The 19,271-nt window shown below is 39.6% G+C and overlaps 1 protein-coding gene across 5 annotated transcripts in view; it reads right to left on the bottom strand.

Moving 5' to 3' along the window:
• Nucleotides 1–265: 265 nt before the first annotated feature.
• Nucleotides 266–19,271, bottom strand: part of LOC107807104 (nucleobase-ascorbate transporter 6) — a 36,302-nt gene continuing 17,296 nt past the window's right edge. For 2 of the 5 annotated variants that reach the window (XM_075221573.1, XM_075221574.1), the window contains 13 exons: nt 11,764–11,861; nt 11,471–11,644; nt 10,475–10,575; nt 10,158–10,233; nt 10,000–10,059; nt 9,704–9,888; nt 9,313–9,409; nt 6,941–7,027; nt 1,420–1,478; nt 1,231–1,322; nt 1,040–1,117; nt 764–924; nt 266–651 (listed from right to left, as the gene is read on the bottom strand). In XM_075221573.1, coding sequence (XP_075077674.1) covers nt 445–651; nt 764–924; nt 1,040–1,117; nt 1,231–1,322; nt 1,420–1,478; nt 6,941–7,027; nt 9,313–9,409; nt 9,704–9,888; nt 10,000–10,059; nt 10,158–10,233; nt 10,475–10,575; nt 11,471–11,644; nt 11,764–11,861 — 1,475 coding nt within the window. In that variant the 3' untranslated portion in view covers nt 266–444. Of the gene's footprint in view, nt 652–763; nt 925–1,039; nt 1,118–1,230; nt 1,323–1,419; nt 1,479–6,940; nt 7,028–9,312; nt 9,410–9,703; nt 9,889–9,999; nt 10,060–10,157; nt 10,234–10,474; nt 10,576–11,470; nt 11,645–11,763; nt 11,862–18,813; nt 19,199–19,271 lie in introns of those variants that run through there. The other 3 variants (XM_016631407.2, XM_075221575.1, XM_075221576.1) reach the window with 3 other exon arrangements.

Below are 19,271 nucleotides of genomic sequence, written 5' to 3'. Positions count from 1 at the left end.
ATTACCGACCAACGTTGGTCGGTAATCCAAAATTTTCTTGTCTGACCAACTGGGTCAATTCGTTGACCAATTACCGACTAACGTTGGTCGGTATTTAGTTTTAAAAAAATGTAAAAAAAAAATTCCCAGTTTCCGTCCAACCTGGACGGTTTTTGGTAGCTTTTTTTGACCGACCAACATTGGTCGGAAATATTTGATCGATTTTTAGCAGATTTTTAGTAGTGTTTGTTGGTAGCGATTACAATGATTTCCACTGCGCATGATATGGCACACACAATTAGTTGCTCTTGCTCCCTAATTTAGATTAACAAATACAATAGATAACAACCATCCAAACTATTTATACTTCTTTTCGCAATACATATGAAAAGAAGATTTGTGTTTCAATGGTCAGGGCTCAAGCAAGACTCTCGTTGAAGTAGGAACCCTTCTGTCTCCATAGGGTCACCAATGACGCAGAATGTAAGGAAGGGAGTAGAATTCTTCACTTCTACAGTCACCCTTGTAGGACGTGAATGCGTACCACCAGTGATTGCCTCTGTCATTCCATGTCTGATTATACCTTCTCTGTAGTGTGTTGTCTAGAAAATAAGCCACGATTCCCGCAACAAAAGCTTTCGACGAAAAGGGCACATTGACCATGTCGTTGAGCTGAACAATAAGAAACCAGAAAAGCTCTTAATACAAGACTAGAATGAAACACAAGTCAAATGTTAAGATATACATTCAGAAGGTTAAAATGCAAATTTAATTTGATATATACCCATCTTCTATGCGTGTGAACAGGTCCATAACCAGCAATAGCAGTATACTCATTGAAGTACTGTGGCACGGACAAACCCAGAAAGATGGAGAAACCTAATATAAACTTGGTGCGGAAACTATTAAGATTGCAAAACTGAAGGAAGCTTAAGCCTCCGGCTCCTGCCAAGAATCAACATAAGAACCAACAATCTTATTAATTAGCAAACTATATGAATAACATGAAAGATTTTGGCACTGATCCAGCGCATGTGTTTGCCTTACTATATTTGCATACCTACATAAGGGAACAGAAGGCAATACAAAGCACCTACAATGGGCGTTGGAATTGAAGCAAAGAACGCTCCATATTTCCCTGATGATAATAGTATTGTCAAGATAAATCCACATAGGGTGGGGGAGAGAGAGCAATCAAGCATCAAGATAACCCACAAAAATATAATTGTACGACAAAACAGTTAGATTTACCGAGAATTGAAAAGAAAATCATGAACCCAGCAGATATCTGGACAACTCTTCTACTACCAACACGTGTCTGTGCTATAAGGCCAGCATTCTCACTGCATGTGAACAAAGGAAAAGTCAGTTCTTCATAGTCAACTAATGTAATCCTAAGAGACTATTTGCTAGCTGCAGAAGGTTTTCGTCTGGACTTACACAGAAACAGAAGATCCAATCCCAGTGCCAAACAATCCTGATAGTAAAATCCCAACTCCCTGAGGTAGAAGCAGGATATTTCAAAATAAAGAAAGCAAGAAGGTTCATCTTACGAAGAAACTTAGGGAGCAAGGTTGCAGGGGTAGCTAGGGAGCCCTTAGTCAAGAGGTTAGTTACCCTCTTCGGTATCGGCAGAGAAAGTAGAGTACAGTAAGAGCACATCCTTGGGATATTTTCCTCTATTTATTTTGATTAGTTTCCTTTGGTAGTCTTTTATGTAAGTATATAAATATGTTGTAGTCATGAATAGAAGATACTTCTCCCATATATTACATGGTATCAGATCCCATAGTCTCCATCATTTGGCTCTTTTTCTAAAGAGATTCGGATCTTTAAAGGATCACAATTGAGTGGTCATTGTGTTTCACCTAAGTTGCTCAAACTCTTTACTTTCGGTGCCACACCGATATTGACACGACGTGGGTGTGGATGTGGGTGTTGGATCCGTACTGGATCTAGTCAATCAATTTTGGATACTTTGACCAAAATTGACCGGGAAAATTCGGGACAAGTATAATAATTTCTAAAATCAAAACAAATGCTAAGGTAAAATTGAAGAAAATGATTATCTTGTATATAGAAATTTCTATGTCAGTCTTTTTCCTTTTAACTCCTCGAATTCTCTTTTGGAAATGTAAAAGGCCTACAACTTCCGGTTAGTAAATACTTTTTTATTTTCTTATTAGCTTAGTTCAAATGTTAATATCCTTCACTTTTTTATGGTTACTAAACTTGTAATCCTTTTCCTGCAGTCTACAAGCAACACATAAGTTTTTTTACATAATGACTCATTCTTTAGGCATAATTTTATAACTCTAATTTTAGATATTTAAATTATTTTTTACTGAATCCCTACATCTGTATCTGTACTTAGATCTGTCCCAAAGTCATCTTTGGATGTATCCTTGGATCTGTCCCTTTTACCTCCTCCTCTCCCTCAATCCTCACCCCATCCACAACTATGGACTCTATGAAATTTCTCCTTCGATTTGCAACCGCAACCCTGTGGGAAAACATGGTATTTGAATCCCCTTCCTTTAACTAAATCGCCGCGATTTTTACCGCCAACTGCTAACTCGACTATTTCCCTCTTAACCTCCCCCAATTTCGCTTTCTCAGATTCATCTAGCTCTTTCGCCCCTTCCCCTCTCTCTAGTTCTCCCAATTCATGCATGAGCTCCCTCATTTTAACCTCTACCCTCCCAAAAACCTCTTTATTCCACCTAATAATATCTCCCTTGAGCAATTTAAGTTTCTTCAAAAGACGGAATGAAGGTGTCCCTGATACCCCGTAGCTTGTCCACCATTCTTTCACTTTGTCACCAAATCCTGGTCAACCACATGTTCTCGAATCGGAAAGGAGCACGCACCCCATCCCTCTGTATCCATCTAGTAAGATAGGCAAATGATCCGAAGTCAGCCTAGGTAAAGGAATCTACAGCACATTCGGCACCAGCTCATCCCAGGAGGACGATATCAGAAATATATCAAGTCTAGACCTTGAGTTGGACTCCTCACAATCGCATCCGACAAAACTTCCATTTTTGTCTCCTGAAAACAAACTAGATTGGCACCCTACTCTCTAACTCCCACTTTGATGATGACCCTTTTGTTTGGGTCATTCATCCCCCTCACATTCCATGAAAAAATCTTAACTTTCATAAGTAACAATATCCCCATTTTCCCCATCCCCCCTAGCCGAGCTCCCTTCCTCTTTGTCACGCACCCGGCCCCTTATCTGGTACACCAATACATCCCCTAAATTATTTTGCTTATCACCTTGACCCAACTCCCTCCCTGCACCATCATAAAAAGATTGTTGCTCAATCTCCCTCAACAGTTCTAACACCCTATCTTCCTTCCATTCAAAAGAAACACCTAAAAACTTCCCAAAGTTTAATAGTTTATCCTTCGTCCAGAAGGACATCCCCTCCTCCAATCCGTAACGAAATTGGACAGGCGTCTTCTATATGTACCCTTTCCTTGCTCCTACCGGAGGAATACAAGACCATAACATTGCTAGCAATAGGGACTTTAGGTGCTGGAAGGATTTCGCCATTTCCTTGAGAGGCACCAACCTTTGACATTAACACCCTGCTGCTATAGGAATGGTCAGAGACGCCAGCAGGGTAACGGGGAGGAAGAAAGCATGGAACCCTTGGCGGCATATTAACTGGAATTACTGTTCCGGCATTAACATTAATTGGGGCAGGCGCAATAATCTCCCCGGAAGAAGAAGGTGCTTGAAGTGTAACCTCAGCACAGCTAAGCACAGGAGAAGATGATAGGGTGATGGAGCTGGGTCCATCAGAGGCGGGAAGCCGAGGAACAGCGGCCATCAAAGAGGGGCGCAGGTCACTAGAGTTTGGTGAAGAAATACCACTGTATGAAGCACCATTGGTAGAAGAAGGAGCGACTATTCCCATATGCTTAGGAGCCTTATCAGACGCAACTTGAAATAATCTGGGGCCCTTAGGATCAATTCTAATATAATTGGGAAAAGTTATTGGGTCCATGTGTAGAGGCCCAGGCCTATACTTGCTGAAAACTTGGCCCGTCCTATGACAACTAAAAGAGAACCAGTCCATTATGCCTTTCCAGCCCGCATCACTAACCCAGGGGCATTCACGTCTTTTTCTCCTGATAAAATTTTGTCTTCTTCTCCCAAATTCAAACCTCCCGTCTCTTCTCGATCTAACGTTTAATTCCGGCTTGGTCCACTGATCCGGTGAGTCCTCCCCTCCTTTCAGAGACTGAGTTCCCCTCCCCTACGTTCTATTTGTCCTTCCTTTTTCTTCCGCCACTACCACAGGCATAAAGATAGGGCGACATTCAGGGCTCAACTAAACTCTATACCTCAAATAGTCATCTTCCACCACAGTGGAGACAGGGATTCTGCCCCCTTTCCTCACCACAATCCTCACTCGCGAGAGATCGTGTAGGCTGCAAGTGACATCAATAAAATCCCCACAGATTTTTCCAATCTTCTTGAATAGGTCAAGACACCAAAGATGCACCGGGAGACCCACCATGTTGACCACCAATGTTTCGCCGGGGAAATATGGGTCGAGACACCCGTCGTGCTCCACCCATCTATCTAGCTTTAAGTTCCCATCGAACCACCCGTTTCCTCTGATAAGAATTTCTGAAGCTTGAGACTCGTCGACAAATCGAAAGAGATATTGCGTGTCCCCCAGTTGCGATATTTTCAACCCGTTATTGACGTTCCATACCTCTGCTGCCTAGTTCCTATCAGCCTCAGGAGAACCAACCCATTTGGAAAAGACCCAATTAGACAAGATTCCAAGAAACCCTTGCGCCTGAGAGTGTGCTCCTCAGACAGCGAGAAGTGCGGCTCCTACCCTACGTCGAGCTTTCGATGGCATCTTTCCCCAAGTTCTAGGGCTGGCCAAGTGGCAGCTTTGATGAAAAACATGTTTTCCAGCTTTCTAGATTCTAGAGAGAAGTAGGAGCTTCTCTCTCTAAAATCCATCATATCTAAATTCGGTTATCCCAAAATACTATCTATAGCTCCGGCGCTGCACGATGCCGGAAAAATCAAAGAATGCCACCGGAATCTGAAGATTTTCGCCGGAAAATAGAAAACATCTTCTGATTTAGGAGGAACTGGGATGGGTAGGCTCGGAAAAGCCTCGCGAAGAGGCTGACTGAAGAAGAACTAGTGAGGTCTGGTCGGAAAAAGCATCGCCCGTTGCCAGAAAATAGTGAAAGTCGTCGGATTTTGGAAATTCTTGGATGGGTAGGCTCAGAACAGCCTCGCGATGAGGGTGTCTGAAGAAGAAAAAGTGAGATCTGGTCGGGATAAGCCTCACGCGCCAGCGCGTGGCTGAGAAGTCGTCGGAACTGGGCCGCGCGTGAGGGCGCATGAGTAGTCGTACGCCGGAGATTTTAACTGGGTTTTGGTCGCGATAGGCTTGTCTCTTGGAGGGTGGTGATACAATCCTAGGATTCATGAAAGAGAAATGTTTCGGGAAAAGTGCCTGAGAGCATTTTACCAAATTTCTTGTACTCCTAGGAACCTGATTAGCTGAGTAGCTTTGAAACATATTCTATGCTACTTAAAAGGAGCTCGTGGACTCGCATATTATAAGGCAACCACAGACATAGTCACATTGAGTTCTTTGCAGAAACTAACTGGGGTGGATCTAAAAGTGATTGGAGATCTACTACTGGCTATTGTGTCTTTGCTGGTGGAAATTCGGTAAAGTAAGAAACAAAGTATTGTATCACGGTCCGGTGCAGAATTTGAGTATGGAGCTATGACAAGGTCGACATATGAGATCATATGGGTACATCATCTTGTGGTAGAAATTGGGTTGAAGCTCTTTGCACTAGCAAAACTCTGGTGTGATAATTAGTTGTTCTTCATATCGCCTCAAATCCTATATATCACGAAATAACTAAGCATACAGAGGTTGACTGCCACTTTATTTGTGGAAAGATTTCTAAAACTCAATTTTGCACTAGTCATGCGAAGACTCGCGAACAACTAGATGATTTGTCCACAAAAGCATTGAATGAAACTCGAGTTGATTATCTTTGTAAAAGGCTAGGCATGATCAACATCAATGCTCCAACTTGAGGGGAGTGTTACAGAATAATTAGTAGTTAATACATTACTTTCCATATATAGGTGACAATTATAAGAGCAGATGCTTAGGATATTTTCCTTTATTAGTTTTGATTAGTTTCCTTTGATAGTCTCTTATGTAAGTGTATAAATACCTTGTACTCATGAATTACAATCCTTCACGGCAGAAAATGAAAGAAAGAGAGCAGAGAAGAAGAGAATATTTCAGGGGAAGCAAGAGAGAAAAAACTATTTGACTTCCAATCCCTTAAGCACATAAATTATGATATCTGGTATCTCAAGAAGTATCATATCTGCCATGTACTGTCACAGCCTAAATGGATCTATGCAAAATAACTTTATAACAAAAGTTACTCAAATTGGCATTATATTAAAATTAATGGTTCCAAGTACGTGAACCAGATTAGATATGTCGGGTTGCAAACTTGCAGTTGAGTGGACACATATTTTGACTTGTGTTATGGGAAGAAAGCCATTCTAGTTAGAGTTGGGTGTTGGGATTTCGTAAAACAAGTCATTATTCTTATGGTAAATTGTGCATGTGGAAAATGCTGAGACTGGAACAGATCGACAATGTTCCAATTTTGTGTAGTTCTCCCAATCTACTTGCCTACTTCACATAGACCTCCCTAAAAGTTCTACGCATCTGATTCCGAGTAAAGCTCCACTTAAATCAATCCAACAGAACTTTTGAGCATGGCCCCTGCGCAAGAATAACACAGCACAAATCGAGAAATGACCCATTCTTTTAAAAAAAAATTCAATCCAACCGGACTTTCTCTTTTACTCTTCTTTGCTTACTTTACAAGAGGGAGAGAGGAAAGATTCAAGGGAAGAAAAACTGTTTACCTGCCAACCAGCACCACGGCTTAGTATTGATGGGGGCACAGGAGTGCCAGATGTGTGTCTTGCAATTGCAATAAAAGAACCAGTGGACTGAACACCAAAGAGTACAAGCGTGAAAAGAAGTTAGTTCAAGGCCTATATCTTTAAAAATAAAAACATCTGTTTCTTCAGGAAAAAAAAAAGTATCTGTTTCTTCAGAAAAATGGTAAACAGAGAAGAGGATCACACAAGAATTGCCGTCACTCTCCTATAAGAAGAGGATCAAAATATGAGTGTGTGCCTCACGCGTCTTCTCCATGGAACCACCAGCCAGATCTTTACCGGCGAGTAGAATACATCCCTTGCCTTAGCCGCCTAATGTGAACCTCTTCACCGATCCGAATGCTCAGACGAGCAGTAATGCGACGGCAACTGCCGAGCAGTAATCAGAAGAGTACCTTGATCTTTTAGCTGAAGATTGTAAGTATACACTAGTTGGGAAGTTCTGGTTAGAATCATGAAGAAGAAACAACAATTGCACTAGTGAGGGTTGTTTTACTCAGCCTCCCATTGCACTTAAGGAGAAAGGAAGGTCTGGTTAGCATCCTGTCCCCAGTTGGAAAAGTAATTGCTCTATACTTGGCTACTGTTATTAAAACAAAATGAAGTTTGGGTCAATTTTAAGAGGTCGGGGAGTGAGATTAATGACGACTTTTGGCAGAAAATAGAATATGAGAACATTCCTTCTTATTGTCTTAAGTGCTCACATCAAGGGCATTTGGAAGAGCAATGCAAAAAAAAAGAATGGAATGTTGAGGATGATGAACAAACTAAGGTTGGCAAAAATGATAATGGACAGAACAAAGATATAAAAGAGTTGAAGCACGTGGCTGAGAATAATAACATAGGGGGAAAAAACAACAGGGTGAATATCTAAAGGACAAGGAGCAACCTTGGAGCAATCCCAAAACGAAAAAGAGGCAAAAACAAATGTACGTTCATAAGAGTAATGCATCTCCTAGACGGCTTTAGCAATTAAACAGAATCTACAGTGAACAATGCAACTCAAGATCATGTGGGTGCACAACAATGTAACTTGCCTGAGGTTACGGCTTATGAAGAAGCTTAGGGGTTAGGGTGATCGTAATGAGAATACTAATGATGCTATGTTGAGAACAAAAGGAAATAATGAAATTGTACCCGACCGACAAAACTTTTATATCGGATGAGCACACTGTCCCACCGAAAAAGAGTTCCTCGACCAACGAACGAGATCACTATGGTAGAAAAATTGCTATTTTATGAGGTTGATTTGGAATACGAAGTCCACTTTGGAGACAAGGACAACAATGGAGGTGACAAACTAATCAATTGCAGCTATCGTTCGAACTTCCACCTTTAGCTTTCATACATTAATTACTTTCTATCAATTGCTTAGCCCTCCCAACCAAGGATTCTCAATTCATTCATGAAACATCTACATCAACCTTAAATGCTCAGCCCATCTTTTGTTTCTAGTTTGAGCAAGAAAGTCATTTTAGCATGGAAGAGGAGATCGATGCAACAGAGGTTCTCGTTAACTGATGAAGATTTTTCTGAAGATGACAGACATGATTTTGGAAAGAAATATGGAGGAAAAAGAAATTAAGAAAATAAAAAAACAAGATGTGTCAAGATCTGTATTTGGATTTGTGTGTGCAGAAGAAAAAGGGATTCTAAATAGGATCTAAAAGAAAAACGGGGTCAAGAATAGCCTTTTTCTCTAGATCCTTCAAACATATCATATAAAAGTCAACAATATATTTTATCCATTATGAAATTACTCTTGAATTTGAAACGAATCACCTCAGAATGGAAAAGGATGAAGATTGAGATATCTGTACCAACCGCCAGAAGTGTCATAATTCCAAGTAGCCCAATGTAAGGCAATCAAGATCATACTCGAATAAGCAAAAGAAATTAACACAAGGAGCTACTTAAACCCTAAGCTCGTTTGGTACTAGTGACAAGGAATAAATAATCTCAGTATTAAATTTGAAATAAATTTATCGCACATTTGGTTGGGATAAAATTGCGGTATAATTAATTTTAGAATTGTACTGTTATTGTTATCCCGATAACAATTCCGGAATAATTAATCCCCGAATAATTAATACAGGAATAACTTATTTTCCAACTAAACCATAAATGTCTACAAAACCTGCCAAAATAAGATATTCCCTTGTCCTAATTTATATGATAATCTTTCTTTTTTAGTCATTTGGTTCTATATTTGGTAACAATTTAACTGTAACTTCCCCTTTATAAAATGATTTCTGGCCATACAAATTTTCGTATTAGATCAATTCAAAAAAATTTAGTTATATATTTGTCCAAGCACTGACGGGTAAACAAACCTCTACAAGAGCAACAAAAGTGGCCATCATCATAGCAAATGCTTCACCGACATCAAATGAAGGAAGTCCCCATTGGAAGGGGTAAGGAATACTAATCCTGCAAATTAATGCCAGCGTGGAATAAGAGGAAATCGTTAAAGTTACAAATTTAAGCAAGTAATAAGTAGTATGGAATGTTTTTCAAACAATGTGCATCCCTTGATACAATCATAAGACCATGAGTTAAAAAAGACTTGGTTCAAAATATAAAGTAAATTTTGTTCTGCTCCTACATAGGAGTAGTAGCAATGAAAATAGTTTAAAATTGACCAACAAACAATCTATGCAGTCTACAACATGAGAATCAATACATTAGGGAAATTAAAAGGAAAAGGACAGGAAGAGCACTTGCCATGGAGCACCATCAATGAGTCTAGCACGATCAGTTCTGCAGCTTGCTTGTGTCTTTGGTGGCTTTCCATTGTAAGCCCCACGCACGGTGAGTAGGTGTGCATAAATCCATACAATGGCCACCGTGATACTAACAGTAAAACTATCAAATAACTTCTTCCTTGGGCATATCAAATAGGCAAAATACTGCAATAACCAGAATTATCAAGAATGTGTACCTTTAATTTATACCTACAATGTCTTCCATGTAAAATAATGTTCAAGTGAAATATCTGATTTCTAGACAAAGCATCCCACCTGAGAGAAAATGACCAAAAGGACTAGCTCTGGCAACCCAACTTCAACACATTTGGCAACCTAAACAAAGACAAAGTAGATTTAACAATCATCCTACAGTATCATCGTAATGCAAGATAACATCAACACTTATAAATGTAGCGAGTTGTGATACTTACCCCACTAAAACCAAACTCATAAAGCCCAAAGCCAACAAGAGAAACCAAAGGAACAACTGAAAGTGGGCTCAAAAACCTAAGAATCCACGGAAAGTAAAATGCCTATTAGAGCTAGTGTACGTGCACGAAGCACTCAACATAACTGATCAGCAGACATCAAACCACCGAAAAGTGATCCTTATTAGAACAATTAATCTATCTTTAGTATAGCATAACAATATCCAAGAGCAGAAAAGTATGTGCTTGATTGTACAAAACCAGATGCTAGATGAGAAGGCCAGCTCAGATGTAGGGAGAGATCTTGTGTTATAACAAACCGTGTAACCTTGCCCCAGAGACCACTGAAGCCTAGGACTATCTGAAGTGTTGAAGCCGCAATATGTGCACCTTGAGTCGCCCGCATTATCTTCTTGAATTTCTGATGAATCATATAGGAAACATAAACAAAAACATTAAGACCCAATATCACCAAGATGCAATGGATGACTCCCTCTGTCTCAAAACTTCTTCCGACTAGTAGAGAGTTAAAGAAATAGGCACTGACATGAATCATTTATTAAGCGGAAAGTAAATTATTATGTGTAGTATTTAAATGTGGTTCTCAAAATTTTATTGTGGAAAATTATAGTTAGTGTTTGGATTTGGTTTTCGAAAACAGTGGTATATTTGGAGGAATCTTCCAAAATTTATAAATTATTATTTTCTTTCAAATGTTTGGAGGGGTCGAGCCCCGATGTCTGAATAGCCACTAAGTTATGATCACCGACCGTAATGAATTTTTTTACTATTGGATGATGTAATTAATCCTGTCATAACAGATTACTTGCCGCTTATTTTATGTTATAAAATCAATGCTATTAAATAGAATTACTTATAATTACCTTTTGATAACTTAATGATGTAAATATCTTTTACACCGTCAATGCATAGAACTTAAACTCTAATTTTAAACCGAGTTTAAGTTATATACAAGTCAATATAGGAAATTTTTAGGTAGTTTTACATGTTGTGACAAGTAACCTGCTTTAGTTTCAAGATGCTTATATGTAGATATTCTTTGGATGGCGGTATATATAACTTAAAACTCTTTTAAACTAAACTAACTCTAGTTGGTTCTCCCAGCATCCTACCTAAATGACAATAACTGTTGAACTGGCTCATTCCATGCATTCCCCAACTAACTCCATAGAAAAGCTATATAACTAGACCAATATCTCTGCTTTTGTCTCCGACATTCAACAAATAATTAGTTGATGAATAGATGATCAAAACAATAGAAGAGAAATGACTGAGTGTTTGAAGAAGACACCAACCGAAACAGGGTCTTCATCACTCCATCGTCCAGAAATGATAATCGAGATTGTAGGTGCAACGAAGGTGTAAGACCCTCCCATCACAGCAGGCAGTCTGGTCCCAAAGAGAGACTGCAACAAGGTGTTCAGACCAGCAACGAATAGCAATGTCTGAATAACTTTGGCTTTCTCCTCCTGCAAATTAACGGGCAGGTATTCTTTCATTAAAAACCTATAACACTACTTGATCAGTTCAAGTGAAATTCATACTTTAAGTCGTTAATTAAGTAGTTCAATGTGTCTGGAAGCCTCACATTTCCACCTCCCATTTGTGGAACCAGAGTTGTAGGGATGATAACTGTTGTACCAAGCATAACAAGATAATGTTGAAAACCGAGAAGAATAGCCTCAGCTGCATTCCAGCAATTTGACAAATAAATCAGCATATCCCACGATACAGATGGTGAAGCCAAATTAAATTTTTTTTTAAGAACATTTAACTTTAACCAATACAGAGAAGCGTTCCACAACATTTTTGTTCAATAGCAGTAACAGGAAAACAAGAAAATACTTTTTTTTTATCGGTAGAAAACAAGAAAATACTTTACAGAGTAAATACTATGTCAGCCACCAAATAATACTCCCTCCGTCCCAATTTATTTGTCACTTTTGCTTAGTTAATTTGACTAATTTTTGAAGCTAAATTGAACTAGATCAACTCAATATTTTAAAATTAAAATTTAGATATATTTAAAACTAGACGAAAGTTCTATAAGTTGAAATTTTTCTCATGTCAAGAGGATGAAAAAATACATTATAAAATGTTGGTCAAGATTCACACAGTTAAATCTTAAGAAGCGAAAAATGACAAATGACACGGGACGGAGGAAAAAATTGTGTATACAGTCAGCTCTCTTGTTTATACTAGAGATCTCTAAGCTGTTTTGAAAGTGAAGCTGAATGGGATAAGGAATTGTGGATTATAACTTATAGCAGAGACCTAATTTGGTTCGGTGTGAATTTCCTGGCCTGCACGTTACTTCATGTATAGGATCAGATTGTAGGAGTTAGTCTGTGTGGTGTACTTGTATACGCTCCTTGGGTTGTATTATATAACCCAAGGTAGGGACGTGAATATAGAACATACAGAAAAACAATAGAACTTCCGTGAGCCTCAGCTGCTCTTGCTTATGAAATTTTAAACCAAAGTTGTAGATCCTGAAGTATTCCTACACGCCACCAAGTCCAAACCCCACACAAGATTCTCAATCATCCTCTGCTTTTTCTCCAGTCCAATCGAGTCCTAGTTTTCATCGGATTCGCAAAACTCCGAACCCAAAGAGGTTTGTGGTTGTAACCTCCTTCTGCCTCGCCGAAAAAAGTGGCTGAGGGAGACTCAGTAGAAGGAGAAGAAAATCAGGAAGTCTTCAGTTTGCAAGTAGAAGAAAGCTGTGAGGCACAACAGAGTGTGGTTTGTAGTGGTGAAGAATATCCCAAACCTTGACTTGAATGTTGCCAACCCTACAGGTAATATTCTTCATGTATCTTCTGAATCTACTTTGGGGTTGAATGAACAAGAGGCCATAGAGAATATGTTGTTAATCGCTACTGAGGGGAGTTTAGTTGGTGGTTATGAAGGTGTTTCTGAAACTATTGGGTCTCAGGCTGAAGGTGATAGTCTACAGGTAGAGGGTAGGGAACTGGTGCCTGTTGAAAATCTGGCACCTGATCCCTCAGCCCAAGAGGAGCCCTCTGCTCCGACTTGGAATGAAACCCCCAGTTATTCAAAAGAACCCCAGGTCAGTACTGATCCCGCTCCCTCTCCTCATTTCGTTGCTGAGCCATCAACCATTGTTGTTCCTGAGATAAGATCTATTTCTGAGGAAGAGAATAAGGATAGTGAGGAAGATTATGAAATATCTATGTTGCTAGTTTTATTGTTGCTATGAGTAGTAGGGAAACTCCCAAAAAGCCCACTCCTAAAAGACCTACTACTAGGCTGCTAAAGAAAGGTGGAAAGTTAGTGAATCAAGAGGTAGTGCCTCCATCAATTGTTGTTGATGTTGATGACGAGGTGAATGAGGAATCTAGTTCCTTAATTCGTAAGTCCTCTAAGAAACCTACAGTTCCAAAATATAGGAAAGAGTCATTTGTGAAAGTGATGGAGGTTAGCAATGTTTAAGTGGAAAAGTCTGGTGAGAAAGTGGCTGAGGAGTCTGATGAGAAAATGTCTGAAAAGTCTGGAGAAAAGGTGTCTGAGAGGGTATCTGAGAAATCTGCAGAGAAAGGGAAAAGTGTGAGAAAATTTGTGAAACGGAAGGTTGGTGGCAATGAGGAACCCGGTTCCTCCAAGAAGGTCAAGGTGGGTGTGGCCAAGGATGAAGGAAGAGAAAATATTAGAAACCAGAAGGTGCTGTGGGGCAGAACATTTGCTCCTGATATTCTTGACATGACAGTGATGCGTCAACTGGTTGATATCTGTGAATTTCAGTAGTGGACACATTTGTTCACTACTGAAAGCCCTAAGGTGTATGAGGCGGAGGTGCGCAATTTCTATGCTGATATGTTCACCGTAGAAGATGACAACATATGCCTGAAGGTGAATGGTGTTGATTTTATGATGGATGAGGTTGTGCTTGGAACAATTCTGGGAGTGCCTACTGGCAGCATATCATCCATTGAGGGGACTTGTTCTTCAAACTTCAGAAATGCCATTTTGAAGGATGATGCAATATAACAGGGGAGCGGGTATACAAGAAAGCCCTCCTTCCCGTGTACCAATTATTGTTCGAGATGGTGAACAAGGTTCTGCTCCCACGTGCAAAAAGGCGTTCCATTACGTCACAAGCAGATATGTTCCTCATGGAAGTGCTGGATGCCTACTCCACTATCCATTTGTCGGGTATCATGATTGAAAACATGAAGAAAGTGGCTGATTTTAAGGATGGTAATCATGGGTTGCCCTACGGGTTCTTACTAAGGTATTTGAGTTCTTCAACGTCTCTTTGGGAAAGGCTACAGTGGGTACTCGCGAACAGACCTTCTCCAAGACCACCCTAGAAGAGTGTGAGTGCATCGATAAGAAAGGAGGGATTGGCAGCAATTCTACTATCTCTCAACTGATTGAAGCTTAGAACATTGCTAATGAAGAGATAAGGAATTTGAAGGCTCGGAATGTCATTCTTGAGAGACAGCTTAGTAAGGCCCATGAGGCACCTGGTTCCAGCAGTTCACAAGGCGCAGAGGTTGCCCGCCTGACCAAGGAAAATGCTGAACTCAGGAAACAGATCGAGGACCTGAAGGAGAGGTTGCTTAATGAGCAAGTGTCAGCAAATGCTCGAATGGATATTCTACTTAGAACCCTTGCCTCCACATCTCTGCCTCCCCCTTCCAGTGCTCCTTAAAAGTCATTCCCTTCCTAGTGTCCAGTTCAAGTTGCATGTCCTCTGTTTTGGTCCTTTTTGTTTTGATGTGTTTAGTGGCTGGTACTTTTTCTATTGTTTTATTTTGTGGATGGTTATGTAACAAATGGTACTGCTAATTCTGCTCCCTGTTTATTTCCAAATTAATGAATATCTCATCCTTTTGCTATGCATGCCTTGCTCTTATGCTCTGTTCATAGTCATGTTTGTGTGCATGAATTAAGCTTGCTAGACTTCTTTTTGCTTATTACTATTTACTAATCTTTTTATGATGCCAAAAGGGGGAAAATTAATTGAGGGGGAACAAGTTCAGAGGGAATACAGGAAATATTTATGGTTCTTTGGTTCTCAAGGGGAATTTCAATTACAAGTTTGTCATCATCAAAAAGGGTGAAATTGATAGGTTATGTGTCCAGTTATGTTTTGACGATCTTACAAACTTAATGGTAAGAAACCAGATAGGGAACCTGTTCCGTATCCTCAACGTGCTCAAGATCAACAAGTCTCAAGTCTGGACATGTTCCAACACTCAGAGTCAAAGAAATAACAGAGGGAACAGATGGATATCAGTTCCCCTGCTGAGTGTACTAGTCAACACCCCACAGTTGTAAAGTCGCTGCAATTGTTCCTCTGCACACACGCAATAGTGCAAACAGTGCAGCAGTCACTTTATGGGGAATGCCCTTGTACCAAATATGCTTGCATCATTCAAGTGATGTCACTTGTGTAATATTAACATGAAGCAAAGGGAAAACAACATACTTGCACATTCCAGAATTCCTCAAGCTTTCTCTCAAGTGTGTTGCCAACTTGCAAGTGACACTCAGGGCATCAAGAACAAAGAACATCATAACGAAGGACCAGTTTCCTGCATTGAGTTATTACATGTCCTTAGTTATGTTGTACCTTTGTTAAAGTGATTTACTTGTAATTCCTATTTAACTTAGCTATAAGCATTGTGTAGAAAACCTTTTGTAAAATAATAAACCTTGTGTTTGTGTCTTGACTAGAGTGAGTCGAGTTGTGAGCTTTGTAATAGAGTTATTACAAAGAGGCTTGTAATAGAGTTATTACAAGTGAGTGAGGCATTAAGGTGTTAATTCCTAAGTTACAATAGGTTGTAATTTGAACTTGCTCGGTTAGTGAAGTTGAAATCCTACGATTGTAGGTCGTGGTTTTTAATCCCGTGAGCTGGGAGTTTTCCACGTAAAACTCTGTTGTGTCATTTACTTATCTCTTTGTGTGTGTTCTGTGAAAACTGATAGAGAACCCGATTTTCCATACAGTTTGGTGGACCCTAAGGTTCTATCAATTGTTATCAGAGCGGATTCTTTCTATCAAGCTAACACCTAGAAAGGATCTTCATGGATGCTCCACCAAACTTTGAAGAAGGCCAGCCTACCTACAGACCACCAAGATTCAATGGCCAATACTACGGATGGTGGAAGACAAGGATGCATGATTTTATCATGGCTGAAGATTCAGAGCTCTAAGATGTTATCTGTGATGGTCCTTTCGTTCCTATGAAGACCATTGGTGAACCAGCAGTGATAGTTCCCAAGACAAGGAAGGAGTACAACGATGCTGATCACAAGGCGATCGAAAAGAACTTTCGAGCAAAAAAGATCCTCATCTGTGGTATTGGACCAGACGAATACAACAGGATTTTTGCATGTCAATCTGCCAAGGAGATCTAGGAAGCTCTCTAAACAGCACATGAAAGGACAACTCAAGTCAAGCAGTCAAAGATTGATATGTTAGCCACTGAGTATAAACTCTTCAGGATGAAGGATGATGAGTCCATTCAGGACATGCACACTCGCTTCACTTCCATCATCAATGAGCTCTATTCTCTGGGAGAAATCATTCCAAGGAACAAACTTGTCAGGAAAATACTTAGTGTATTACATGGTTCCCGGGAAAGCAAAGTAAATACTATCACAGAGGCAAAGGATCTACAAAAGCTGGCCATTGATGAACTCATTAATATTCTGAAAACTTATGAAATGAAGAAGAAGAAGGATCATGAGAGAAGAGAGCCCAAAAGGGAGAAGAACCCGATCTTCAAGACAGACAACAGTGACTCAAGTGGTGAGGGCGCTGATATGGCTTACATGGCAAAGCGATTTCAGAAAATGGTTCGCAGGAATGGAGATATTCCAAAAAGGGGTTCGCAAATGATCCAGCTTCCACTTACCATCAACAGTAATATCCTTCGCCGACAGTCCTCTTGGTGTGCTATTATATGAAATAATTTGGGCAATAGCTCCCATACCAGTCCAGTTATCCCACCAAAGACTTGAAGTGCCAGAATTAATCTTCAAGAGTAAGTTTTCCTCAACCTCCTCTTTAACTTGGATAAGTTTTTTCCAACTGTGTGTCTGACCTGTTCTCCAAACATTTTCTACAGGGCATGATAGTCTGCAGTATTTTGTGTTGAGGAAGTTAGACCATAAGGTGTTATTGGTCCTATATATTCACCATCTTTTCTTTGCTAATGCATCACTAAAATCCAGCAAACTTCTAAATCCAATGCCCCTTCGACAGTTGGGAAACACATGATAGACCAGAAACTCCAATGAAATTTCTACTTTTCTTTCGAAGACCCCAGAAAAATCTAGCCATGTGCCTCTCAATATGCTTGAAAGTAGATTTTGGAGGTTCCAAGGCAGCTAGAAGATGAGTGTGCTGGGATTGCAAAACATGTTTTCTCTCGCCTTCTTCTCCTCATCAACTTATTACTATTTGTCCTTTAAAGATAAAACTCTCAAATTATCTTGTGTGGAGAATCCAAATTATTCAGTTGATGTGAACTCTAAGGGTTAGCGATATCATCGACAATACCCTCCACCTACTGTTGAGGTGAATGAAAAAGGGGAAGAAAATCCTAACCTTAAGTTTCAAGAATGGGAAAGCAAGATGTGCTAATTAGGAGTTGGATCACTGGAAAATGACGGAGGAGTCAATCTTGCTTATCATTGGTTGCAATACTTCCAAGCATATATGGAAAAGTCTTGAGGATAATTACCTACAAGCTAACAAGGACAAAGAATTCAACTTGAAACGACTTCAAGGTATCAAGATGAGTCAAAAATGATAGATGAGTACATAAAGGAGTTTAAGGGAATGTTTATTGAACTTACAGCTATACACAAACCTTTAAATGAGGACAACAAAGTTGTAAGCTTTGCTAAAGTTCTTGGAAGCAAGTACAAAAACCTAAGAATAATAATGTGGGGTAAACCTCCATATTAGTTTGCAAATGCGCTAAGGGGTTTTGACATGAGTGGAAAAGATGGTAAAAAGGATCATGTAGATCAAGCAATGGCCTTCCAAGCTCAAAGAACTCAAGGCTCCTTTGGAAGAGGAAGACGAAATTTCTATAGAGGGAGAGGAGAAGGAAGAGGCAGAGGATTCAGCTTCAAGCAAAACAATCAAAATCAGATTGGAGTAACAAAAAGAAAGCACAAATATGTAGTAGACACTGGGCTGAATGCCAATATACCTATGTGCTTATGGGTTGAAGCAATTATGATAGCTATATTTGTTATAACTTCCAACGCTGCTTTTGAGAATTGAAACACCATTTCAGAAGTTATATGGAAGAAAACCAGATTATAGTACTCTAAATATTTTTAGTTGTAGATGTTTTCCACGTCTAAAAAGATATAACAAAAAAAAGTTTTCAACCAAAAACCTTTCCTTGTATTTTAATTGGTTATTGTTTATTGCACAAAGGATATAGGTGTTATCATCCTCAAACAAAAGAAGTTTATATTTCAAGGCATCTAATGTTTGATGATCAGTGCTTGCCATATGTTTATAGTGTGCCACAAAATTGTACAGGTTCAAGTCCATCACTGTCAATATACAATGAATTCATCGAATCAATGGCCACTACAGATACCTCCCATGAAATATATTCTAACAGTGAGAACTTACCGATATAATCGAGGAAGCTACACCACTCTAGGTCTCTCATGCACCATTTCACATTGAAGAGCCACTCTTGGTTTTTCATGTTGCTGATTATAACGAAGAGGCAGCTAAACCAATTTTAGATGTACATCAAGCCCCACAGAAGCTATAGAGCGATCACCACATGCTATCACTATGTGCTCCACTGAGAATTCTACTCAAACTGAACCTCCAGGTATTAACCTAATCGTTGACTTCACTAAATGCCATACTGGTGATTGTTCTGTTGCACCAACTACATAAGATGAGCCCTAGCCTCCTGCTCATCACATGACCACCATAATAAAGTTTAAAAATATGGCCCAGCCTCCAGAATTCATGAATTCACCGTCGTCGCTAGTTGCTGCTTCTACAAATAGACGAGCCTAAAAGTGTCAAAGAGGCTATCTCAAACCTCACTAGCACAATGCAATGAAGGATGA

Source organism: Nicotiana tabacum, chromosome 9 (genome assembly GCF_000715075.1).
Source record: "Nicotiana tabacum cultivar K326 chromosome 9, ASM71507v2, whole genome shotgun sequence".
Taxonomy (NCBI): Eukaryota; Viridiplantae; Streptophyta; class Magnoliopsida; order Solanales; family Solanaceae; genus Nicotiana; species Nicotiana tabacum.
This window is presented reverse-complemented; position numbering and strand designations above follow the sequence as displayed.